Source organism: Lingula anatina, chromosome 10 (genome assembly GCF_051362555.1).
Source record: "Lingula anatina isolate TDL-2025a chromosome 10, LinAna3.0, whole genome shotgun sequence".
Classification (NCBI taxonomy): domain Eukaryota; kingdom Metazoa; phylum Brachiopoda; class Lingulata; order Lingulida; family Lingulidae; genus Lingula; species Lingula anatina.
Genome location: NC_141776.1, coordinates 1169304 through 1196618, shown reverse-complemented (window position 1 = coordinate 1196618; position 27315 = coordinate 1169304). Strand labels below are relative to the sequence as shown.

Genomic DNA, 27315 nt, shown 5'->3' with positions numbered 1-27315 from the left:
CAGGATATGTACACATATAAAAATGTGACGTTAGGACATTTTCAAAAAGGTCGGGGGGGGGGGGGAGCTACAGTTCATGATGTATTCATTTTATGTAATGGACTTGAGCTGGACATAAGGGGCACAGAAGTACACTGGAGTTTTAGTATAATACTGTGCGTGGACACGTGTGTTAATCTGAGCAAAAAGTCATCTGTTATAATTTACTTGGAAGAAAACTATGCTTTAGCTAGTGAAAATTCTTATTTCAATAGGGAAGTAGTTTTTCAGAAACCGAAGGGGATGGGGGGTGGGAGGGTCCGGACCTCCTTTACTCCCCTTCTTCCCCCCCCCCCCCCCCAAAATCAGCTAATGCATGTACAATGGCCCTTGTAAATTAATAAGTCTAGTTGTAAACATCCTTTTACATAAGATTCTTGTAGATATCTTTTTCATTGTACAGTATATACCCATGAGTATTTAAATAACATTTCATTTCAGTGCAACTGGTATTATTGATGGGACAAAGTCACCGCAATATTCAGGATTATTTATTTCAACTGTGTATGTTCCATCAATTTCAACATTTCAGCACAAACAAGAATCTTCATAAACTTTTTTTAAACAGGATAGAATTTATTTCTTCAATGTGCAAGTGCCATCCATTTATACCACATATCATCAAGAACATTTGAAGAAAAGGAAACATTTCGCAAAGACAAACTGTCTTAAGCTCGTGCGTCAGGGGGGTTTCTTCGGAGCGTGCTGTAAAATGTGGGACTTGAGGGCAGGCATGGTTTTGAAATCCTTTTTGCATACATGGCACCTGAAAATGAAATATAGTCAACTGAGAAATATGTATGCCAGTAAAGGGAAACCCACACACTTTACAATACAATACAATACAATACAATACAATACAATGATTTTTATTATGTACAGACACAGATGTGTCTGTACATATAGCCATCATCTGCGTCTGTCGTCGCCGTCGTCGCCGTCGCCGTGCACTTTTACCGATAACACGATAAGTGGAAAACCATTTTACCTTTTGACTTGAAACTTGCAGAACTGATGAATATTCATAATACGCAGGTCAAGTTCGAAAATCAGCATGATCGGGTCACTTTTAGGGAATTTATGCAGTTTTTTCACTTTTTTCAGCATATATGCAGCACCGATAACACGATAAGTGGAAAACCATTTTACGTTTTGACTTGAAACTTACAGAACTGATGAATATTCATAATACGCAGGTCAAGTTCGAAAATCAGCATGATCGGGTCACTTTTAGGGAATTTATGCAGTTTTTTCACTTTTTTCAGCATATATGCAGCACCGATAACACGATAAGTGGAAAACCATTTTACCTTTTGACTTGAAACTTACAGAACTGATGAATATTCATAATACGCAGGTCAAGTTCGAAAATCAGCATGATCGGGTCACTTTTAGGGAATTTATGCTGTTTTTTCACTTTTTTCAGCATATATGCAGCACCGATAACACGATAAGTGGAAAACCATTTTACGTTTTGACTTGAAACTTACAGAACTGATGAATATTCATAATACGCAGGTCAAGTTCGAAAATCAGCATGATTGGGCTATTTTGATGGAATTTATGCTGTTTTTTCACTATTTTTATGTACAGACACAGATGTGTCTGTACATATTGCCATCACCTGCGTCTGTCGTCGCCGTCGCCGTCGGCGCCGTGCACTTTCCTTGTAAACACGATAAGTGGAGGGCAGTTTTACTTTTTGGCTTTATATTTACAGAGCTGATGAATATTCATAAAACGCAGATCAAGTTCGAAAATCAGCATAATCGGGCCATTATTGTAGAAGTTATGCTGTTATTTCACTTTTCAGCATATATGCAATCCTGTAAACACATTTTAAGGAAAACCATTAGGCCTGTTGTCATGAAACTCACAGGAGTAATCAATCTTACTAAAACGCAGGTCAAGTTCGAAAATCAGCATGATCGGACCACTATTTTAGTAGTTATGCTGTTTTTTCATTTTTCAGCATATATGCAACACTGTAAACACAATATAAGAAAAATAGATTGGCCAATTGTCATTTAACTCACAGGAATGGTCAATCTTACTTAAACGCAGGTTGAGTTCGAAAATCAGCATAATCGGGGCATTATTTTAGAAGTTATGCTGTTTTTTCACATTTCCTAAGATTCAATTCTTAGGCATGTTAACAGTCTTATTATTTTACTAATAAGATACATAAAAGTGTTTGTTTGACATTTCCTGCATCTTTACAACATTGTTAGTTGATTATGTAAAAATGATGGTAAACTTGTTATCATGTGTTGTGTAATAAAGTTTCAAAAATGGAAATAAACTCATATCATTGCTGTTTGTCAGATTCAATCATTCACTATGTTCAGAATCTCAGAATGGAGGAAATTGGACATTTAACACTGTTGTATTGATATTTTTCCCATCTCATCAATTTTCTTAGTTGATCGTATAAAAATGGCAGTAACCTGTTAATATTGTTTTATGTTAAAAAATTGTTAAAAATGGGGAAAAAATTTTCAGAACAGTGCTGTCTTGTTTACATTTTGGCATTTTCAAGTTGTGACTTTGAAGCTCCATGGGCCTGAGGACCTTTGCTAGTCACATTTTCTGAATATCCATGATACTAATATTTTATTATTAAAAATTGATGGTCATTATGCTGTTAAACATTATGTAATATTGCATCAAAATTTGAAAAAAAAAAAAAAAAACTATTTTGGGCACTGCTCCCATGATGACCATTTAAGAAAAACCATGTCACTTACTGTTCTCAACCTTACAGGAAAGAAACATGGGACTAGAATACAGCTTCAGTAGGCAATGCAGTCTGTTTGGTAATTCTTACTGCCAGTTTAAACATTTTTTTTTTTTTTTTTTTTTTTTTGTGAAAATTTAATTTTTCACATATTGGCATTTTCAAGGTGTGACTTTGAAGTTCCACAGGCTTGTCAATATAAATGCAACACTGATAACACAATATAAGAAAAACGGATTGGCCAATTGTAATTATACTCACAGGAGTGGTCAATCTTACTAAAACGCAGGTTGAGTTCGAAAATCAGCATAATCGGGCCATTATTTTAGAAGTTATACTGTTTTGTTCACATTTCCTCAGATTCAATTCTTAAGCATGTTAACAGTCTCATAATTTAACTAATAAGATGCCTAAAAGTGTTTGTTTGATATTTCCTGCATCTTTACAACATTGTTAGTTGATTATGTAAAAAACATGGTAAACTTGTTATCATGTATTGTGTAATAAAGTGTCAAAAATGGAAATAAACTCATATCATTGCAGTTTGTCAGATTCAATCATCCACTATGTTCAGAATCTCAGAATGGAGGAAATTGGACATTTAACACTGTTCTATTGATACTTTTCCCATTTCATCAATTTTTTTAGTTGGTCATATAAAAATGGCAGTAAACTGTTTATTTTGTTTTATGTTAAAAAAGTGTTAAAAATGGAAATAAACCCATTTCAGAACAGTGCTGTCTTGTTCAGCATATATGCAACACCGTAAACACGATAAGTGAAAAACTGTACTACATTTTGGCTTGAAACTTACAGTAATGATGAATATTCATAATACGCCGGTTAAGTTCGAAAATCAGCATGATCGGGTAATTTTTAGGGAAGTTATGCTTTTTTTTTCACTTTTTTCAGCATATATGCAACACCGTAAACACAATATAAGAAAAACAGATTGGCCAATTGTCATTGTACTCACAGGAGTGGTCAATCTTACTAAAATGCAGGTTGAGTTCAAAAATCAGTATAATCGGGCCATTATTTTAGGAGTTATGCTGTTTTTTCACAATTCCACAGATTCAATTCTTAGGCATGTTAACAGTCTCATAATTGAACTAATAAGAAATGTAAAAGTGTTTGTTTGATATTTCCTGCATCTTTACAACATTTTTAGCTGATTATGTAAAAATGATGGTAAACTTGTTATCGTGTATTGTGTAATAAAGTGTCAAAAATGGAAATAAACTCATATCATTGCAGTTTGTCAGATGCATTCATCCACTATGTTCAGAATCTCAGAATGGAGGAAATTGGACATTTAACACTGTTCTATTGATACTTTTCCCATCTCATCAATTCTCTAACTAATAAGATGCCTAAAAGTGTTTGTTTGATATTTCCTGCATCTTTACAACATTGTTAGTTGATTATGTAAAAAACATGGTAAACTTGTTATCATGTATTGTGTAATAAAGTGTCAAAAATGGAAATAAACTCATATCATTGCAGTTTGTCAGATTCAATCATCCACTATGTTCAGAATCTCAGAATGGAGGAAATTGGACATTTAACACTGTTCTATTGATACTTTTCCCATTTCATCAATTTTTTTAGTTGGTCATATAAAAATGGCAGTAAACTGTTTATTTTGTTTTATGTTAAAATAGTGTTAAAAATGGAAATAAACCCATTTCAGAACAGTGCTGTCTTGTTTACATTTTGGCATTTTCAATATGTGACTTTAAAGTTCCATGGGCCTGAAGACTTTTGCTAGTCACATTTTCTGAATAACCATGATACTAATATTTTATAATTAAAAATTGATGGTCATTATGCTGCAAAACATTATGTAATGTTGCATCAAAATTTGAAGAAACCCCTATTTTGGGCACTGCTCCCATGATGACCATTTAAGGAAAATCATGTCAATTACTGTTCTCAAACTTACAGGAAAGAAACATGGGTCTAAAATACAGCTTCAGTAGACAATGCAGTCTGTTTGGTAAATTTTTCTGGCAATTAAACAGTTTTTTGTGAAAATTTAATTTTTTACTTATTGGCATTTCCAAGGTGTGACTTAGAACCTCCACGGGCTTGAAGACCCATGCTAGTCACATTTTCTTTAAATCCATGACAGGTATAATTTATTATGAAAAATGGATGGTCATTATGCTGTAAAACATTATGTAATGTTGCATCAAAATTTGAAGAAACCCCTATTTTGGGCACTGCTCCCATGATGACCATTTAAGGAAAGTCATGTCACTTACTGTTCTCAAACTTACAGGAAAGAAACATGGGACTAAAATACAGCTTCAGTAGGCAATGCAGTCTGTTTGGTAAATTTTTCTGGTAGTTAAGCAGTTTTTTTGTGAAAATTTAATTTTTCACATATTGGCATTTTCAATGTATGACTTTGAAGTTCCATGATCCTGAAGACCTTTGCTTGTCACATTTTCTGAATATGCGTTATACTAATATTTTATAATTAAAAATTGATGGTCATTATGCTGTTAAACATTATGTAATGTTGCATCAAAATTTGAAGAAACCCCTGTTTTGGGCACTGCTCCCATGATGACCATTTAAGGAAAATCGTGTCAATTACTGTTCTCAAACTTACAGGAAAGAAACATGGGTCTAAAATACAGCTTCAGTAGGCAATGCAGTCTGTTTGGTAAATTTTTCTGGCAATTAAACAGTTTTTTGTGAAAATGTAATTTTTCACATATTGGCATTTCCAAGGTGTGACTTAGAACCTCCACGGGCTTGAAGACCCATGCTAGTCACATTTTCTGAAAATTCATGACACTTATATTTTATTATTAAAAATCGATGGTCATTATGCCGTTAAGCATTATGTAATGTTGCATCAAAATAGAAGAAAACACAATTTTGGGTGCTGCTGCCTTGATGACCATTATGGGAAAACTGTGTTACTTATGACTGTCAAACTTTCAAAAAAGAAACACAGGACTAAAATACAGCCTGAGTTGGAAAAGCAGTCTAATTGGCTTCTTTTTCTGGAAGCTATACATTTTAGTGTAATATTCATTATCTTTTTGGCATATTCATTGTGGGACTCAGAGCTCCCATGGACATGAAGCCGATTGGTAATCATATTTTCTACATGTCCATCCTATTTATAGTCAATAAACAAAAATTGGTGATAATTATTCTCTAATTTATTATGTAATGTTACATCAAAATTGACAACAATCTTTTTGCACTGCTACTGCAAACATTATGAAAAGAAAACTGTGCTACTTATTATCATTTTTAACTTACAAGTACGATTTTTAGGATTGGCCTTCAGCTCATATGAGAAAACCAGCTCTATTGGATTATCATTTTTATTGAATTTATGCATTTTTTGTGAAATTTTCATTTTTCTCATTCTGGCACTTTCTAAGTATAAACTTGAACTCCGATGGGCCTGAAGCCTTATGCTTTTAATTTCGTCTGTGTTACCTGTTGTGCATAAGTTGATGTTGACTGTGCAGTTAAGGAGCGGATGTACCCAAATATAGCTAAAAATAGCCATTTTTGGTTTTTTATGTCTAATTATTGGTTAAACGTGTATTTAACGTTTAACAGAATAAAATTTTTACATTTTGAACAAAAAATTTGTTTTTTCTGATTATTCTGATGCTGCACACATCGACAGCGGTGGCCTGGTATATGCCCCGCCTTCGTTGTCAAGGGCCGTTGGCATGGGTAAACTCGGTGGGCGGACCTTAGCAGCATCAGCACGTCTAGGGAAACAATAGAACAGGGATGCGCCATGCCCCCTTTGTCATAAACAGCGATCGGCAAAGCAGTGCCTATTGTTCCGCTTAAGCTGTTTTGATAGTCTCTCTTGATTGTGATCAGCGCTAAGATGAATCTTTTCCGACACATTGGATTTGCCCGAAATACTCGTTCTCCCTTGAATATTGCTTGTTGTTACACGCGTTCTTTCGATTTTCTTGTTAACTTTTTGAGATACGCAAAAGAAAAGAAGAAAATTCCGTTGCTTGCTACCCGTGACAACAATCGTCATTCTTTCTATCCATTTTCGCCAACAGGTCGATGCAGTTTAGTGTTAGATTTTAAAAATATACATGGGGGTAACTAGGCATACGCACGGATGCACTGTGCGTACATTTTTTTGGCCAACCATGATATTATTTTATATAAATTTAGTGTATTTTTCACGGAATATAAAGAAATTCTCTGCTTATTAAAGTCACCTGTATGGAATATACTGGAATAACACACAAGATTGTTTTGCGTAAATACAAGACTTGAGCCCACACCCTAGCATAATTATTCACTGGGTGGCGCATAGGTTCAATACATGTGCATTAAAGAAAGTAAAGCAAATAAATCTAATGATATCGCTAGACTCCGCGCGAACTATATCAGGCTGAGGTCACGAAAGAGCTTATTATAAACATTTTGATTTTTCCGAATTATGAGCTGGAGAATTAGCCTTAGCATCAATTCTAGGTACAGTTCTGGATTCATGTACGCACTTTAAAGGCCGACATAGTGTTTTTTTTTTCTTCAACAATTATCGCAGAATTTTTCCTGACTCACCCAACTTTAGACATTTCCTCTAACAAAGCCTTTCTGGTTGCGTCTATTTCTTGTTGTTGGTGGTCCGATCGGCGTCCTGTAACACGACCGTGTTTTCGAACCATTTTTCGCTTGGCGAATGTGGACAAGACCGCATGCGATGCTACTATTGTGTGCACATCCTAGAGCGCATCCCTAACACTTGCCCCGACGGCAATTGACGTGGCCACTGATTGCTTGGGTCATTAGGGCTTACTTGATTGCCTGTCAATCATTCTGGCAGTGCTAGCGGTAACCCCTTGAAGTTACTAACAGGAGGTGAGATTGATACAAAAATAAGATTTTCTGACATCCAAATACATGCAAACAAGCTAATTTCAACCGGCAAAAGAGTACCCATCTTCGCGATCGTCAGAACGATAACAGGTAAAGCTGTCAACAATTTTATTTGCTTATATGGACAATTAACTTTACTGAAAGGGTTTTTGCTCGTTTTCTTTGCTTTCAATATTGACGAGATAGCGTTATCTTAACAAGCTTTAACTATCTACCTGTACACCTGAGGGAGACCAAATTCACCATGCTAATTATGAACAGTATGCTCTAAAAGTGCTTTTTAAGAAATTTTGATTGATCCTCTCTTTTCTAATTTATAGACTTTGAAAGTGAAAATTCCCTAATATTTTGATGTAATTTCACGTTTTTATAGATAAAATCAACAATAAGTGTCTGAAGAAAAATCCCTGACTCCATGCTGTAGTACTTTGTTCAAGTGTCATAATGACATCAAAAGCAAGTTTATAGCTGTCCAGGTGCCTGAGAAAATCAGGTGTATAAAAATGGTGTTTTTGTCCCCAAAATCCCAATATTACGTCACACGATGAAGTTAAAGCTGTGTTCCAAGCATAATTAGATATTTTGAAGATACGTTAAATGAATGTGACAGGAATAAAAAAGCCAAGACCTTTATTTTAAGAGAAAATCTCAAACCTACATTCCCTCCTTAAACATAATGTATTATTGCATCAGGATTGGTAGTCTCCTATTTTGGGCATTATGGTTTTGTGCTTTTCTTAAAGTGTGACTTATGGGCCTAAAGACCTTTGAGTGGGTCAGTCTGTAAATTACCCTTGGGTATCACTAGATTAATTTCAGAGTTATAAAGTCATTTGCCTTAATAGGCCATTAAATGAGATTACATAAAGCACACTTGTTGATATTTCCCTGTAAACTCCCAAAGGTAAAGCTCTCTGCTAGATTAATAATAAGGAAGCAGTGATAATTATGCAGGTAAATTTTGTTTAATATTGCAAATAAGTTTTAAATATATATATATATATATATATATATATATATATATATATATATATATATATATATCAAACTGGAAGATTAAAAGTTTGAATAGCATCTTCATTGGAATTATATTTACCTCAAGCTCTGCCAAGGAGGTCATATTTTCACCCCCGTTTGTCTGTCAGCCACATAACACAAAAAGTTATGGACTGATTTTGCAGAAATTTTCAGGAACTGTCGGAAGTGGGCCAAAGAGGACAATGATTAATTGTTGGTGGTGGTCTGGAACAATAATCAATCAATTATCAATAATAATCAACAATTGCTGCCTTGGCAGAGGTCTGCACTCTCAAAGTGCTTTTCTAGCTTTGTTATGTTTTCCTTTATAATTTTTTCTCAAACACTTGCATTTGTGACTTTTAACTCTCATCTGCCTGGGGCTCTGCACATTTTCTGTATTTCCACATAAGCAGTTGTATTGTTTTTTATGTCTTTAAACATTATGTAATATTATTTTATGCACTGTCATCATTTTTCAAATATTGAGAGTTTCATAATGTGAATTTGAACTCTCATGGTCCTGAAACTGTAATTTTATTGAAGGGGTGGACCATCTTCTGGGTCTTCCTGAAGACAGTCAGGTTATTAAGTTTATATTGACTGGTATCTATTTTTTTCTGTTGGAAGACCATCAAAATGGAGGATGGATCAACATAGATACTTTGTAATACTGTCAGAAAATATCTCTGGGTCCACTCCTGTTATTGACTATGTTACCTGTTGTGCAAGATTAAAATTCAGTGTTGACTGACAGTGCTATTATAAGCATTATTTATTATTGCATCAAAATTGACAAAATGACCTATTTTGCATCTTTATTTTCTGTTTTTTGTCTGTACATTTGACAGCTTTGCTGCCTTGTTTTATGTCGGGTATAAATTGAAAGGAAACATTAGCTTTGCAGCTATTCACCGACTGGGTAAGGGCAAACATTACTACAATAATACAATACTTACACATGAAGTCCAATAAGATAGTAAATAAAAAATCAAATACAAATACACATAAATCTACTAAAATGATAAATGAAAAACTGAAGTGTTTTTACTTGAGGTACAGCCAATCAAGTCTACAGTCATGAAGTCTTCATCTTTATCCTCTAACATTTTGCAAACTTAGACCATTTCTGTCACAGGACCTCTTATATCAAGACCTTAACCTTTATTTGCCTTGACAATATTCCAGGAAAAGGAATAAACTACCAAGTTTTTCTGTGAATCATGAAAGTTAATTTGCAAAGGCAGGGCATTTATTTCTCATGGCTAAGATTTCATTAATCAATATCTTAAGACTGGTGACATTAAAATGCAGTGTCATAAATGAACATTAGAATAAAGCTGGTCAAGTATCTTAAATGAGAAATACATGTAGAGTCTACTTTGGTCTAAATGAATAAATCATAGTGCACTTTAATGATTATATGGGGCCAGTTTCACAAAACTTTAAAAAACTGGCCAATGTGTTAGAATGTTGGTTACTTTTTAGTGGAACTCTGCGTGTACTTACATGTGTATGCATTTATCAAGGACTGATGTTAAAAAATTCCTTTTTAAGTAAACCAAAAGTTCTGACCAACTCTTGAGTTCTTATGTGAGGCTGGGCCTTGAGAAATTGAACCTTTTTTTCTTTTTAATTTAAAATAACCGGAAAATGGCACCACTGTTGAACATGTTCAATTGATGTATTGCAGAAAAAAAAAACAACAAAAACAGGCAGACAACATCCAAAAGGTGTAAGTCTGCTTTTCACATGCAAATCAGAATTTTTTAAAGTCAAATTGTATTTTACATGATGTTTGTTGAAAGACCATGTTGTTTGAGGTGAAATTTTACAGGTTTAAAGATGACTGATCAATCTAATTGGTGCTCTTGTCTGCTCTGGGCTGTCATACTGTTGGTTTAGCAGAATCTTGCAGCCTTATGCAAAGAACTACATAGGCATGCAAAAGAACCCTAATTTTAGTTTAAATTTGGTGGGCAAATGTAGAATAAAATAATACTAATCCTAAGGCAGCATGATGCTTACTTTAAGGCTTGCTTTAGATAACCTTCAAATTTCCCAGTATCCACTTTGACTGAGCCTTTCTCTTCTAACTGTTTTATGACATCTGTAAGAAAAGAAAGGACATGAAAGCAGAAATGTTACATTGAAAATTGTGAAATCAGTGTGTACTAAAATTATTGAGCTATAAAACTGCAGACTAAGATGAAAGTGGACCTTTTTAAAATATCCTGAAAATGCAAGCACTGAAGGCATGGACCATCACACTAGGCAAAATTTCATTAATTTTCTATAATTCTTCAGATTTTGGGATAAATCCATGGTACTTTTTTCTCTGAATGTAAAATGTATTTCATATCATTTTAAACAAAATAATGCTTTATAAAAACAAAAACATAATTAGAGGTCACTGAATACAAAACTGTTGCGACCAAGGTATACACGTGCATATTCTTGTTTTAAAGGAAAAAATCACTTAACTAAATAAAAATGTCCAGGCTGCTTTTGTGATTCTTTTCAAAGCTGATTTGAAGAACATGCATTAGTAAGATGTTACCTGAGGAGTCTATGAAATATTCTGAGGTAAAAGAATTCCAATGTTTCTTAGTTTTTAGGCATGGCGAGTCAAAGTCTTGACTAATAACATGAAGATGAACTTGGCTGAAATTATACAGAAAATGTTTATCAAATCTGTAACAAAGAATATCAATTCCTGAAAAATATAACAAGTTATTAACTGTACAACCATGAAGTCAATTCCATACCAAAAAAGACAAAAAAAAAAAAAAAAAAAACAATTTTAACATCTCTTACAGCCATCCATCCATTTATCTACTGCCACAAGATTAACCTTAAATCTTAACTATAGTCATATTTCCAAATGGAAATTTCTCTCTTAACCCCCCCCCCCCCTTTTTCAATCAACTACTTGTACACTTCTCTCTGCCAGAGTCTCTCCTGGTCCATTAGCTTATTCTGTAACAGCTAGAAGAGCCTTTGGTAGAGCCTCCATTGTCACATAATATCATATAAAGTAAAAATACCCAAGCCCTAGTTGATTTCTTGAAATTTTATTTATTTATTTATTTATTTATTTATTTGCCTTCTAACCTCATGCTTGGAATTCCATGATATCCCAGCCTAAACTGACATTGAGGAGACCTGGAAAATATAATAATTATTTCAGTTTAAATAGAAAATATATACATTAGAAGTTGTTCTCTGTAGTGAGCTCTTAAAATAAACTTGATTATTCAGAGTAAGTTTAAGATGCACAAGTAAATAAAAATTTTTACTTAACATCGTAAGTTTTTTACTCATGATCACAGCTAATGGGATAAAAACTCCTTCATATACTGATGATAAAAATGAAAGTAACAAATAATAAATATTTAAGCTTTTATAGATAAGGCCATACTTTTTTAATTTTATGGATGACATCCTGCGCGCGCACGGATTTTCGCCCGTTCTCCAAAAAAAAAAAAAAAAAAAGCCCCCCCCCCAACGAAGTCGGTTGTCGCAAACGTTGTTATTGAATTTGCAAGGAAATGAGGAAATGCGGCCACTTTGCTGTCAAATTCATCTCTAGGATTACTTTCAAATTACACAACAATAAAAGTCATAAAGAGAACGGGCGCCATCGTTTTGGATTGGTATGCCATTGATATTGGGCATGGAGATATCACCTTTTTACAATTGTGCGAAAGGCTGGCGGCGGCCGAAACATTTCTGTGACATTCTGTATAAAGCAGCACATTAATACCAGGTTTTCTGTAGCGAAAAAAGGGTCGACAAGGGCGTCGAGGTATTTGGTGGGCTGAAGGTCGGACAGGCCACCTGACAGTTTAGCTGCTTCGTGTGAGTTGAAGTTGACAAAATGGCATCGTCTGAAATGACCTTTAATAGATTTGGTAGTATTAAGCATATCTTTGCATCATTTTTTAAACATTTCTGTGAAGTGTTCAAAATGTTTTAATATTCTGAGAATACAAATAAAGACACACTGTTTGATTGATATTTGTTTTATTGATTGCTATACCAAATGAATGCATGAAATAACCTTAAATAGATTTGGTAATATGAAGTATATCAATTCATGACTTTTTTTTACATTTCTACGAAGTATTCACAATGCTTTAATATTTTGAGAGCATGGATAAAGACATATTGTTAGTTTGATACGTGTTTCTGTGGTTAAATTTGTGTTTCCAGCTGTGTACTGACAGCATTCCTTTACTTAAGCATTTTTTTTTTTTTTTGGACTGTTTTTTTTTTTTTTCGCCCTCTCGCACCGATTTTGGGGTACTCAGAGGATGTCATCCATAAAAATAAAAAAGTGTGGCCTAATGTCCTCTAATGAAAATAAAAACTGTTTGAGAAACAAGTAATAAAAATAAAGGGACTTCTGCTCGTTTTGATATGGGGCTAAATGTGGAGAAATGGGGACCCCAGGGATCTGATATTGGGTCCTCACTTGTCTGCAAGTTCTTGTCCTTTTTTCTGCATGTGTTTCAGCAAAGGGATATGCTCAGCATTTAGACTTTTCAAGTTGCGGATATCTTCCTTTGGTAAGATAAGGTAATGCTCCCTTGCCTGAAAAAGAAATCCTCTTTTATAACAATTAAGGTAGTAGAGACCATGGTTGTGTCATGCACATGGCTATACAAAAAAACTGAGAAAATTAAAACATCAATTAAAACACTGTATGTACATTCTCGTACGAGTACAATTTTCAACCTACTGAAAAAGGATACACACCAGGTCAGTATGTACCCCAGTGCGTGAGGCAAGCCACAAGCTACATACTGGTACATGATGTGCGTAATGTATGTTCAGGGGTAGATCCAGGATAATTTGAAGGGGGGGGGTGTCCTCGGATGCATAGCCCCCCCCTTTTGTTGTGGGGTTCAGGGTCCGGTGAAGGGCCAAGAAAAGTTTTGGTATTTGAGAGGGGAATGGTGCCATCTGGTATGGTTTATAAAGTTAAACTAATTAGAACTATATGATTCAGCGAGTCAAAATTCTGATTTCAAGAGGGGATCATTGGTGTGATTTTTTCCAGAAATCGAACGGATGGGGGGGGGGAGCCCCGCTGTAACCCCCTCCCCCTAAATCCGCCACTGTATGTTTGTAGTAGTAGTAGTAGTAGTAGTAGTAGTAGTACCCGCTTCAGTACTGGTACACGTACAGGCCGTACCGGTAGTAGTACGCCAGTGTCAGTACATGTGTACATGTACTAGCTGGTAGTACCTTTGGGTATTTGTCCCTTATTATAACAACTCTGTCATCGTCTTCGACCCTAAGTGCGGGGTCTTCCATCGAAGACTTAAGCCCCAATGCCCAAGGTGGCACCGGTCTTTTCTTGTCGTGTTTTTCACCATGGTTGTCCGCTTTCCGCTTCAAGCCGCTCGAGTTTGACATTTCCACAGCTGCACATGTGCTCTCCTGTTTATCAAAACTGACGATAGGTGTCAGCGCAGTAACTTTTAAAATTCATTTTGATTGCAAATTTAAAATAATTTGCTGAGTAAATTAAATGAAACACGAGTGCATACACTTTCTTATTGACTTCATATTTTTGTATTTTCGGATAAACAACAATTTTTGGTTGAAAATTATGACTACCTGTTGAAAGTAACAGAGTTAGTTCACGTGACGGGGGAATTCCCTGGCCTCAGATTGGATGTAAAATATCATGTCCAAATTGAGGCCAACCTATATTTAGATGAACGGGTCAACAGGCACATGTACTCAAGATGAAGCTCTCGAGTTGTCACGGTAAGCCATGCGGTCCCTTGACTTTTATGTCATGTCACTTTGTTTTAAAAGAAATGGACTAGGGTTTGCATGTTAAAGTTGGCCAGAAAACGAAGATATAACGACTGTAAACCGCCAAACCATTAAAGCATCACCCACATGTAGCGGTGTACATGTACAGTGCGGTGATAGAAATCAACATAATTCATTTTTTTAATTACTGGAACGTAAATATGGAATGCTTTCAATCACGCAGAACCGTTTTTCGCTGTCAATATGTTTTTTGAAAGTTAAAAAAAATGGTGAAGAGGCTTAAGCCGGACAGAATAACCGGCCCACATGTAAAAATTTCCGAGGATAAATATAGAATTATGAGTCACGCGCCTGGAGCAAGTTATGCCCATTTGCGTTCCAATTGTGTGACAGGGGTCGGGGGGTTCGTAAGAATCGCCCTTTTTGTCAGGAAAAGATCCATTCTGGGCAAAATTTGATCTAGGAAAGGTTTCATTGGAAGGGGTCCACTTGTTCAGAAAAAGACCCCCCCTTTTGAAATTGCTGGCTTGAATAGGACTACTTTTGAAGTCATATGTGATGTGTAAATTTGACAGCTGATTCATTGATTACAAATCACAGGTCTAGAGAAACATATTCCAGGACAAATTTAAACTAATCTGAATGCGAGCAGACAGGTACTAGTACGTTGTAACAAGGCTTTCCAGTCCTCATTTGAAGACCTATATTTTTTCAAAGATGGCTGAACAACTTACGAATTTTTTGGAGAATGATGACATATTTATAGTAGGACTTCCTGCAAATCAGTGACCAAATTATACAGATCGACATTTTGGACTCCTAGCTTGTACCCCAAATCCTGACAGTGTTTCCAGATTTCATACTTTTCCTACATTTTGATTAAGACCCTTCTACTTTGAAAGAAAACCTCCTACTTTTCCTTCTTTTTAATGAATTCAATTAAGAATTTGTTGTTTTGGAAAAGTTGCTTGTAACACTGCAAAATTCAAAAGTCATATGTAATCCGTTTAAAATTATTTTTTGAACATACATTGCCATTTTCAAGGTGTGACTTAATTAGAACTGAGCAAATTTGATGTTATTTATTTCTGTAGGTGCATGTGTTCTGCTTGCTGTACCATATGTACTAATTAGGACACAAGTTGCATGTGCACTGTATGCAACATACAAGAGGGTAATAATATTGAGGTGCAGACCAGTGGCGGAATTGGGGAGGGGGGGGGGGGGGGTCAGGGGGGGGGTCCATTCCCCTTCACACCCCCCCCTTCAATTTCTTGAAATTAGAATTTTGACTAGCTGCATCATACCAAATGGCACCATTTGCCCTCTACCGTGTGTAAAGTGCCACCAGGAAGGGGGGGGGTGTGTGCATCCGTGGACCCCCCTTTCAAATAATCCTGGACCCGCCCCTGGTGCAGACTGTAGATATAATTTGCTCTTGTAGGTCACATACAGTAGTTTTAACTGACTTTTCCTGAGACTGGTGCTTGGAAAAATAGGTTGAATGCACCGAAACAAACGAAATTAAGAGCAAGAATGTATCAAAATACAAGTGCTATAATTATATTGTTTGAAGCGCCAACCATGGTATAATGTATACATAATGTAATAGTAAAATTCAGTGTGATAATGTTACTTTTTTCTCGGTTTTATAGTTGTGCAGAAGTCATAAGGAGATTATTATGGAGTCGCTCCAAAGGTGAAAGGCGTGTTCATATCTAGTTCAGTGTGCATGTAGATCAATCTATCCCCGTGGGGAGTCTCACTAGATTACTGTCAGACAATCTGGCTTAAATGTCCATCCCGCCTACTACAAGCTGTGAGGGGATAATTAACTTTCGTGCCCACTTGGCTGACAGCTATTTAGCATGAACCCCCAGGGAGTTAGGTCAATCTAGTTGGATTGATCTAATCTCTGGGAATGGGGTCTTAAATGCATTCTGGAAAAGAATAAATTAAAATGATAAATAAATAAAATGAGAATCTACTTCTACTGTCCTGGGGAAATCCCTGTTTCTCATTGTCTGCAAGCAAGGCCTTTGGTCTTCCTTATCAATAATTGTCCAGTCGTGTCACAAATTAAGAACAAGATGAACAAGGAAGTAGCTGATTTTACTCACATGGTGCAGAAACGGAGATAGTTGGTAAATCAAAAGGGGATGTACATGTATGTATTGCAAGTGCTTCCTGCCTTCGAGATACATGCATTGTACACCTTCTAGTGGTTGTTTTAGAATTGATTTTTTAAGCCAATGAATTTTCACTTTCTTTCTGATTCATTGTATTTATTTAACAGTTGCAAAGAATACTTTATTGAACTAATATTTACACAGTTAACACGTTTATTGTACTGTATATAGTAGTTAGCCTAAATTGTAATTTAGAAAAAATCAGTAAATGTTACTGTTTATATTTCTTTTATCACTGGGAAGGGTATGAAAATTGGTCAGAGCTGATCTCTTTGAAGAAACAAAAGGGCATATTGCATATTCAGCCAGACCTTGAATGTTAATTTTTCACAAATATATATATATATATATATATATATATATATATATATATATATATATATATATATATATATATATATATACCTGAACATGTAGTTACTAAATGAGCTAAATCTTGTAAACAGTTAACTTTTTTTCCTAAGGTCATCCCCTTCAGTTTCTTATGTTGCCAATCAACATTGTAGAAATGAAAATATTTGTCATATTATCTATCGTATTTGTCTATAAATATACATTGGTCAGCATTACTGTTTATTGATTGTGGGGGAGGGGGGGAGGTGTACCAAATCAATGCACAGTATCTTAACATCCTTTTTCATTTTTAATTAAAGGAGGAAGCTCATATGAGAAACAATTACTTTTGACGTTTTCTTCCTATTTTATGTGAAACTAACATTTTACACCATCCTTAGTGAGTAATAGCCCCAATGCTGCTTTGCAGTATAAATACAAGGGTATATTCAAATGTACAATATCTTATCTGAACTCTTTACTTGTTATTGCCAGGTCGACGTCCCCTGCAAAGATAAACCTATAGTGGGGTTCCCTATTTAATCAGCGCGGGCAGAGAGAGGACTAGAGAGGCTCATATCTCTGTGTTTGTTAACTGGTAACAGTGGAGGTGAGTACGTCATTTTAGTTTTGGTGTTTTCTGTAATACTACAGGTGTTTTCTGTAATACTACAGGCCTGCAGGGTGAGGATGGAGGAGTTTGAAAAGAGTACGTGCCCTGTCCACAGGGAACAGGCAGCTCTGAATCAAAATTAAATCTGTGTGAATTTTATGCTGTTTTTCAAGTTGGATCAACAAAGAGTAAAAAAAAAAATTCAGGAAAAAGATTACCCATCTGAATTTTGCAGGCTTACTTGCATATCTCTTAGTTTCCAAATTTCAAGTATATATTCTGTATTGCACTAGTTCCATAATACTGCATGTAACGATCTTCTTTTCTTCATTAGTTTATAGATTAGAACTTGGCATTATTGCAGTATGTATACTGTTACTTGTATATATTGCTGAAAGAGCTTAAAATGATATTAATTACAAATTCAGGTTCATGTGTAGTGATGTAAAAGAAATGCTGGGGTAGCGCTAACACTCGCCAATTTAGCCAAGTGCTAAAACTGACTTAAATTGGCTAAAGAAAAAGGGCTTGATTTGACATGTTTTAGCCAAATAATAACCATTTTGGTAACAAATTGACGAAAATGTGGTGATTTGGCTAAGCGAAAAAAATTGCTAGCGCTACCCCAGAAATGCTAGTAATTAAAAGGAAAGTGATTAGCTAAAAGCAAGATAACCGAAAGTGCATGAATTTCAAAGTAAACTGTACAAATACTGAAAGTGTGTGATTCATCAGAATATGATTTTTATTCGAATGAAATGAGAGATTGGATGGATTCAAGAGTGAGAAATTTATTTCTATTTCAGTTTGAAATCAGGACCAACGGAAAGGACCAAAGAAACAATTGCCTGATTGTACCAAGAGACTGTTGTTTTTTAAATTCAGTGGAAGTATCTATTAGACATGGATTTAGTTGATGATTGTGAGTCACAGCATGTAGGGGAAACCTTAGAAACTTATGTGAATTTGACTGATAAAGGTGAGTGTATCACGGAGTGTCTTGTAACAGTAAGTTATATAATTATTATTACATATATTAAAATGTCATTAATAACAAGAAGGTGAGAATTAAAGGAATCTTACATACCCCCCAAATATTGCATAGAATATAAAATGTACAAACCTTTTATTTTCATTGCCACTTGTACTTGTAGCATATGCACTTGTATTAATAACATACGCAAATGATAGGGTATTGAATATATATACTGTGTACAGTGAGTATATATATATATTTGCACTGTCAACAAAATGGTGTGATTTATTCTCTTCCTCCATTACATGTGTATTTGAATATTGTGGGATGACAAAAAGAAACAGGAGGGAGGAAAATCTTGATATGTTTTGGTGACTATAAACCAATTCATAAATCAGAATTTTATTATTTCTGAAATTCTGATTTCAATTTTGCAGTTTTGCAGTATTTCAATATTTCATTTTCCCCTCTTTTCTTGTTTCTCTTTCTTGATCAGGCACCGAGTCCAAAGTTGTGGTCTAGGCAACTAAAGTGTCATTTTGCCAATTGTTATTTGAATATTTTTATTGACTCTTTTACAGACAACGCAAAAAATGCTGACGAAAGTGGCTACGACTCTTCACTAGAGGTCAGTAGCCAAAATACCAGTTGTCCAAGCTCTTTGGAATCCAGCAGTAGTGATGAGGTTTTTTTTTTATAAAGCATTGTTGTAATTTTGATTAATATTGATGAAGAATCTGTTAACGTAAGGAATTAATGATAACATTGTATAATGCTCAACTACAAATGATATTTTATTTTAAAATATCATATGGTTTTTCAAATGTACTATTCAGTAGAAAATTATTTGCCAGGCCTGAAAAAAATTGATAAGCTGGTAAATGAGCAGGAATCTTAAGAAAACAGTTGGTAGATGATTTTTTTTTCACATTTGATGTTTAAGGTGTATAGGAGATCATTCTCAGGGTGGTCTTTTTTTCTTTTTTTTTTTTTTTGCTTTCTGTTGTTGTTTTTTTACTTGTACGCTATGCATTTTTAGTAAAGAAATTAGGTGTAAAGAAAACTTCTGATTTCCTAAAAATTAGGATCAGTTGCACTCACCAATCACTTCTGTCTTATCAATTTTGGCATCTAGCAGGACTGATTACTATAAGGAGATCTGTACATACGCTGTTCAACTTCTCCACACATTCACTGTGCCTTATATAACTTTCATATTTATCATAATAGATTGAAGAGGAAGCTGAAGTTTTACAGAGTCAGTTGTATGTCCAGCACCCTAAACACAGGTCATCACTGGACAGAGAGCACCATCTCCTTGGTTTGGAGATTGGAATGGATGAGGATGGTCAGCATATTATAGCGTCCATACCAGAAGACGGATTGATTTACGCTTGGTGAGTTATTTGAGTATTGTGCTTAATTGACATGTATGTGCGTGTATGCTTGTGTGTGAGCACACACATGTACATCTTACTGTAAAAACTTGAAAATTTCGTCACCTAGAAATTAATTAATATTAAAAAAATTTTTAATGCGGGAATCAAACATAGCCATATTACGTGACGAACTTATCAAAATCATTGAGGGGCCCATTTTCAAGTTTGACGAAATTTTCAAAGTAAAAATAAATTATGGAGAATTGACCTCTGACAAAATTATCAAGACAGACTAAATTTTAAAGTTTTTACCGTAGACGTAGGTTATCAGATAATATGTTAACCTGAAATTTTAAAACTTGTTAGCTAATAAATAATTTTACTCTGTGTTGATATATTGACATGCATAAATTTTCAGGATTTTCAGTTTTCAGCAGTGTTGACAACTTTCAGCAGTGTTGACAGGGTGTAGTTAAGACAATCTCATTTTATTTGGAAAAAAAATTCCGTTGAGAGTTCAGATCCTGTATTATTGGCAGCTGAAATACACACAATGTCTACAAAACACCAGAAGAGACACCTAGCTTAGAGTGCTACGCTTTTTCAATTAAACAATTTTGGCCTTCTTAGCCTGTCTCCCCTCATCTGCTAAACATTGCTGAAACATTGAAGAAAGTTGAATATATATTATCAGACATGAGCGTTTTCCATGGAAATGTGGAATTCCACATTCTTTAATTCAATTCTGATGGTTCATGAGATTCAAAATCTGCAAGAAAATGATAAATCTTCAGAGGTTTTTTTAAACCTAAGCTCATGTCTGATTATTATTTTCTTCTTTTCTTTCATAGGCTTGCGCAGAGTGGTAGTCAAGCATTACAAGTAGGGGATATCGTCACGCATTTCAACGACTTACGGGTCAAGGACTGGCATCACAGGGCTGTGGTGGACCAGTTCACTGCTGTAGAGGATGAGTGGACATTGGTCAGTGAAAATGTTTTTATATGGCTACTTCATGTCCCAGTATTAGATTAGAGTAAACTGATTGCGTCATTATCAGGGTGTTAAGCTGTAGAACAGACATAGTTACAAAACCTTTGTGATGTAAATTGGATCTGTAGTATGAGAGTGCAAACCTCCGCCAAGGCAACGATTTTTGATTATTATTGATTATTGATTCGGATCACCACCAAAACTAATCATCTCTTCCTTGGCCCACTTCTGACAGTTCCTGAAAATTTCATCAAAGTTGGACCATAACTTTTTGAGTTATGTTGATGACAGACAGACAAACAAACAGACAAACAGGTGTGAAAACATAACCTCCTTGGCGGAGGTAATAAGGCCACATTCAGAACAGTGGACTAGTTACTCCAAGGGTCAAATATGGCGACCCACTACGAAGCTTGCCGTCTTATCCACTTATAGACACTTAATAGATTCAGGGCTGTAGCCTCCGGGGGGGGGGGGGGGGGGGGGGGGGGGGGGGGGGGGGGGGGGGGGGGGCAGCAGCTGCCCCCCCTGGGATCTGAGGTGCAAAAAAAAATAATAATCGCAAAGGTCGTCTGAAACTGTGGACACGCACAAGCATGGCAGAGGAACGCCTTAGCGAATTGGCTCTCTTGCTTGTCCACAGAGGAAGAAACGTTGTTCCTGATCCTGAGACAATCTACGAAATGAAGTCCAATTGGCATGTTGTGTTGAAAAAATGACTGTACTTATGGCAAAATGAACCCACAATTTCTGACTTCTGATTGAGCAATAAATAACAGTTAAAATGCACCAGAATGCAGTATTATACATACAGTTTCTAAAAATTTTCCACACCGTGGGAGGGGGACAACCCCCTCCCACACCTTTCCCCCCTTGCTCAGGCTACAGCCCTGAGATTTACCATGGGAAAGTATTCAAGTGAGACGGCCATATTTGACCCTCGGACTAGTTAGTCCACTGTTTTGAATGTGGCCTTTGACACTTTAAATTTCTTCTTCTTATGCTTTAAACCTGGTTGAAATTTTGCAGCATGGCAACATTTCCAGTTCCTTGAAGGGCTTTCTTTTGACACCCCTCCCAGCTATGTATATACTGAAAAAAGTTCTTTGTACATATCCTGTTTTACTGTTGTATTCCAGACTGTTAAAAGGCCATTGATAGCAAAGGGTAGAAAAAAGTGGGATTTCTGGAACGTGACATTCAAACTGATTGTAAATGGTATGATGAAAAAAAAACATATTTCTACTTATGCTGTATCCGTTATGGTGAAAGTAATGTAATTTTTAAAAGTAGATCTTAATTTTTCAGGATTTTAATGGTAATCATTGAAAACTTATTGTGCCTAACTCCATTTAAAACATTTACTTTTCTGAATATCTTAAGTGATAAATTAACACAGGTATTAGAATATGATCTGGAATTTCCTATTAACTACTGAGCCTATATGAAAAAATAAAGTGAAATTTTGAATAATTTCTTTTAGATGATGAGAGCTTGGACCTTGACATAACCGTAGAAAGGAAACGCTACTTTGACAAAGGAACATACATCACAGACATTAAGCATTATGAAATATCCTGCAAGTGGGTGTACATACATACTGGATACGGAAATCACTGCCTGAAATTTGAAGGTGGAAATCTTGTGGTTGATTCTTTAAACAGTCGTGATGAGAATTGTGAGTGTAAAATTTGTTTACTCTTAATTTTTTTTATCTATTTAAATGTATGACTGCCCTGGTATATCAGGACTGGCTTAAGTTACCCTCTCCCAGCTAGGCCTGTGGAAATATGTGTACTCTTCTGTATTGGGACACAGAGAACAAAATGGCCGTCTATATATCTACAGACATACCTGTGAATATCAAATGAAAAATCAATCCGTGGTCCTGGTAGAGGGTAGGCTTAAGTTGCGTTTCCAGTCTGGTTAGGTCAGACCAACCCAGCATAGCCCACCCATCTGTATTACCATGATTAGCTCACCATATGCAATACAGCCAATCTTATCCCTCTGCTTCCCGCCCATTACTTGTATTTGAGGTAAGGCAACGCAAGATGTTTAGATCACCTTACTAGTGCAAGCTGATCTGAATCTAACAGCTGAAATGGGTGGTAGTGAGCTTGGCAGACTCGGCTTGACTGGGAACTCGACTTAACGCTTAAAACAAATTGAAATTAATTGAAATTAGTATCACAAGGTATACAATGGATTTTGTACAGTCTACTGACGTTCCTGATGGAAATAGGAAGAATCATATTTTTTAAGGTCATGCACCTCTTTTTTTAAAAGGTTATGTTACTACAAGATTCAGATTTGGAGGACAAAAAATTAGTGAATGCTTTTTTTTTTTCAGTTCGCTTTTATATGATGTTCTTCAATGGCACTGATCAGGACCCCAAAGACGCCGGGGAAACTGTGTACTTATGTCAGATAGGAAATCTGAAGAAGAACAGATTTGTGACTGTACTCAGTTCATCAAGTGTTGGGGTGCAGGTATGATGATACGTAAACTGTATATGTACTCATACGGATACTAGTATATATAGTGACACTAGAAAATGTATGAAAGAACATCTGAAAGTGTGCGGGCACATGTGCATGCACACACACACACACACACACACACACTGATTTACTGAAATATGTCCATAGGAAAGAATACTTGCAAGCTCGTATGCACACACAAGAACACTCATGCGTGCACACACATATACATGCCTGGATGCACACAAACATATACATATACATATGAACAAATTGTACAAAACAGATATTATTCAAGTGATAAACTGTTGATTCAGAAGGAAAAAAATTCAATTGTTTGATGATTCATTTTGTTAATAGATTAAATATTCAGTAGAAATTCATAGTTTGATTTTGATGACCAAGACTAATATGGTGGGTAATTAAAAAAAATGATATCCTCAAACATGGCCAGTGTAATAATTTATTTTAACCAGTGGGATATACTAGTTCCAAAATTGACTGAAAGACTTTTATTTAATTTTTTAACCTTGCATTTTAATTATTTTGTTTTAAATTTGTTCACACGTGCCTTTATTCTTATTCATTAGTGATTTTATTCCACTATGATGCAAATAATGTATTTATCCAATCCTCAGGTTGCAAATTTGATAATAATAATAATAATAATAATAATAATAATAATAATGATAATTTATTACTCTAGGCCACCCCTGCATACAGAGTCAAGAACAATTGCATCAAGAAACCAGATCCCAAACTTTTCAAGCAACACAAAGGCCCCAACCATTCTGTCTACTTGGAATCATTGATTCAACCTGGTGAGTATAGATTGCAACCAGTCAATCAAGTATTGAAACATAAGAGCCATGGAGAGTCCCATTTGCACAAAGATTTATTGGTGGCCATGATGGAGTTATTGCATGTTGAACAAGACTAAGGCTCCATTCAGAATAGGGGACTAACTAGTCCGAGGATCAAATATGGCAGCCCACTACAAACTGCTGTCTAATCCACTAATAGACACTGAATAGATATCCCGAAGGGAAGTATTTAAAATGGGGGGGGGGTCATATTTTACCCTCGGACTACTGTATTAAGTCCCCTATTCTGAATAGGGCCTACCAGTAAGACTTTAAATTTAAAATGTCCTGTTTTGTGTGATATTTTCCATTGAAACTGATGAACATTGCATGTTTACTTTTGAGCATTTATTGTCCAATGCCAACTTCACGATTTCCATTCATTTAAGTTTCAGTCTGACCACATTTTCAAGACTAAATTTTTGGCAAATTCAGTCCAAAGAAAATTTTATTACCTTTCCCTGCAAGTATGAGCCTTCTTTTGCAACCTGAAATAATTTTCTTTTTACTACCAGTACTAGTGCAATTCTAATTTTTTTAAAACTTGGTATTGCCAAGTTACTGAATTTTTTCACTGAAAAGTAAAAGATAGACAGTTAATCTCTTTTGCTTGTTTTTCTATTGCTTAATTGATCCAACCCATTCCTTTCAGATCACTATGTTGCAGTCACTGATGAAGGAAAAGTGTTCCTCAAAGAGAAAAGACGCAGCAGTGAGGACGATCCAAGAGACTTTGTAGATGATCATGAGGTGAAATGTGTAACAATTAAGCTATGCCATTTTTTAAAAATTGTAACCATACATATACTTGCATTTTTTAGTTCTTCTCAATGGCTGCTGGTGTACACCCAAAATAGTTTAAATGGATGGAAATTTTCAGTTTGTTATTACTGGAGGGGAATGCTTGCTGCCACTCCCAGGGATGGATTTAGAGATATTTTCTGACAGTATTCCATTTATCTTTGTTGATCCATCCTCAATATTTGACTGTCTTCCTACAGAAAAAATTAGATGTCTGTTAAGATAAACTTGAAATATTCTGACTGTCTTCGGGAAGACCCTTAACATGGCCATCATCTGCCCATGACCCCCAATATTGTTATAATTAGTTTATGATTTTTTTTTGTCATTTTATGATAATAAATTCAAGGTGTGATTGCATTATTAAAGTTGTTTTTTGATCTCTGAAATCTTATTTATTGGGATTAAACAGGCCTATTGAATAATTGATTTTGTTTTTCAGGTTTCACTGCAGTTTTTCTTTGATGAACCATCTTCTGTCCATGGAAGCACTTGAAATTCTTTAGAAAAGGAGGGAGATTTGATGAAGAAAAGGGCACAGTGCACAGCTTTCGTACAATGTTCCAACCTGGGACTGTAAAAACAAACAAAAAAAATTAAATGTTGTTGTTGATATAATCAAGCTAAATTTTTGAAATAAAAAAAAAACATTTGAACAAAAGAAATTAAAAAAACATGTTTGACCAACATGCTTTTTTGTATTGTATGATGAATTTTTTTTTTTAAGTGACACAGGAATAAGAAAATATATTACTTTTACAAACTTAGTTGCATTGAGAAAAAAAGTTGTAAAATAAAGTAGCCTTTTTTGTGACTTATCTTCAAGACCAGTGCAGCAATCTAAGACATGACATTAAACTTGGAGTTTTGAATGGTGCTGTCCCCTGGTGGGAGTTTGAATATCTCACTGCTATCTTATTTATTTATTTATTTATTTATTTATTTGTTTGTTATTTTTTTTGTTATTTTTATAAAAACTGCAAGGCACAGGTACAGCTTGTGTTTTAAACAGCTTTTGCTTTTGAGTTCTTTAGTCTTTCATGCAGGCTTTGCTTTTTAGTACAGAATGACAACAGCATTTATGAGCATTTTAGGATCAACTACATGCACTTAGGCCACAAACTGTTTTTTTATTTTTTTGTAAGTTGACATTTTCACAAGAAACATATATTAATATTATTTTCACAGCGGGGTTGGTAGGATATAAAAAAGAAAGGGAGTATGGACTCGCCAGAGCATAAGGATAGATAGAGGTACTGCTGAGAAAATATTAAAAACTCATCTCAGGGGCAGAACCAGAGTTCTTTTCTGACAGTCTTCCAAATTATATTTGTTGATCCATCCTCCTTTTTTGACCATCTTCTGACAAAAAAAAAAAAAAAAAAAAGATACACGTCAATGTAAACTTGAAAATCTGACTGTCTTCCTGAAGACCCGGAAGATGGCTTCAATCTGCCCCTGTATCCTTTCATTTTGCTTGAAGTTAATTATTGGCCACATACGTACTGAATAGTAGACAGCATGCGTTTTCTGATGCATATGTAGTTACTGTAATGGAGTTGGTGGAATTTAAATTATCCGTCTTAAAACAGACGATTTGTTATGGTAATTTTTATAATCATTGTTGTTATTATTGTTTTTCAATGTTTAAGTTATTGTCTCAAGGTTGCTTTAATACTTTTTCTAAAAGTGAATACTTACATGATGTACGTGCGAATCATGTAAGACAAAAGGCCAGTAACAGAGCGTCTTATTTATCCAAGTGTCATCGAATAAAATGTACAACTTGCTTTTTTGCATTTGTTGATAATTGGGACTTATTTTATTGCACGTATGTGAAGCAAATGATGTGCAGAGCACATATTATTGCATGCAATATGTAAAGCACAATTAAAATTAGCTTAAACCCATTTTAAAAGGTCCAAGAAATAAGTTGCATACCTCATATAGATTAAAATAAACATGAATATACAGGTTGCAGCTAATGCTTTGTGTTTTTATTCACAGTTGCCCTATTTCTGACATTTTGTACAGTACATGTGTGTAAAAGTAAAAAAAAAATGAAATATTAAACAAATAGTACCAGAGCTAGCCATTGCTCAATAAATTTATTTATAAAGAAATTAAGTATCAGAGCTTTTGTTTTTGAAATTAATTTAGAAGAACAGTACTCCAGACATTCAGAATAATCATGCTATACCAATA

The 27315-nt window shown here is 35.1% G+C and overlaps 2 protein-coding genes across 4 annotated transcripts; one reads left to right on the top strand and one right to left on the bottom strand.

The window, feature by feature from the left end:
• Nucleotides 1-515: 515 nt before the first annotated feature.
• On the bottom strand, nucleotides 516-14283 carry LOC106163822 (aprataxin). The gene is made up of 6 exons (XM_086996558.1): nucleotides 13940-14283; nucleotides 13164-13282; nucleotides 11801-11851; nucleotides 11247-11350; nucleotides 10715-10796; nucleotides 516-805 (listed from the first exon to the last, which is right to left on the bottom strand). Exons 1-6 carry the CDS (start codon nucleotides 14108-14110, stop codon nucleotides 721-723), a joined length of 612 nt encoding a protein of 203 aa, XP_086852684.1. The 5' UTR covers nucleotides 14111-14283; the 3' UTR covers nucleotides 516-720.
• A 105-nt stretch (nucleotides 14284-14388) lies between these two features.
• LOC106154450 (uncharacterized) lies at nucleotides 14389-26900 on the top strand. Of its 3 annotated transcripts, none has more exons than XM_086996557.1 (12): nucleotides 14389-14467; nucleotides 17497-17611; nucleotides 18421-18593; nucleotides 19172-19218; nucleotides 19821-19987; nucleotides 20821-20953; nucleotides 22102-22180; nucleotides 22446-22640; nucleotides 23316-23455; nucleotides 24153-24267; nucleotides 24962-25059; nucleotides 25553-26900. In XM_086996557.1, exons 3-12 carry the CDS (start codon nucleotides 18518-18520, stop codon nucleotides 25604-25606), a joined length of 1104 nt encoding a protein of 367 aa, XP_086852683.1. In that variant the 5' UTR covers nucleotides 14389-14467; nucleotides 17497-17611; nucleotides 18421-18517; the 3' UTR covers nucleotides 25607-26900. The 3 variants fall into 3 exon arrangements, with proteins under 3 accessions (XP_086852683.1, XP_086852681.1, XP_086852682.1); XM_086996555.1 differs by having other exon boundaries at nucleotides 14390-14467; nucleotides 19172-19275; XM_086996556.1 differs by lacking the exon at nucleotides 14389-14467 and adding an exon at nucleotides 16421-16623 and having other exon boundaries at nucleotides 19172-19275.
• The last annotated feature ends 415 nt before the right edge of the window (nucleotides 26901-27315 follow it).

What these genes read in the sequence shown, in the direction of transcription:
- LOC106163822 (XM_086996558.1), bottom strand. Translation starts at nt 14,110, where the DNA reads ATGTCAAACTCGAGCGGCTTGAAGCGGAAAGCGGACAACCATGGTGAA. An exon ending in TAAGGGACAAATACCCAAAG is followed by an intron (nt 13,283 to 13,939) that starts GTACTACCAGCT and finishes TTTCTTTTTCAG; the next exon opens with GCAAGGGAGCATTACCTTAT. An exon ending in ATATTTCATAGACTCCTCAG is followed by an intron (nt 10,797 to 11,246) that starts GTAACATCTTAC and finishes CTTTTCTTACAG; the next exon opens with ATGTCATAAAACAGTTAGAA.
- LOC106154450 (XM_086996555.1), top strand. Translation starts at nt 18,518, where the DNA reads ATGGATTTAGTTGATGATTGTGAGTCACAGCATGTAGGGGAAACCTTA. An exon ending in AAACAGTCGTGATGAGAATT is followed by an intron (nt 22,641 to 23,315) that starts GTGAGTGTAAAA and finishes TTTTTTTTTCAG; the next exon opens with TTCGCTTTTATATGATGTTC. An exon ending in GGAATCATTGATTCAACCTG is followed by an intron (nt 24,268 to 24,961) that starts GTGAGTATAGAT and finishes CATTCCTTTCAG; the next exon opens with ATCACTATGTTGCAGTCACT.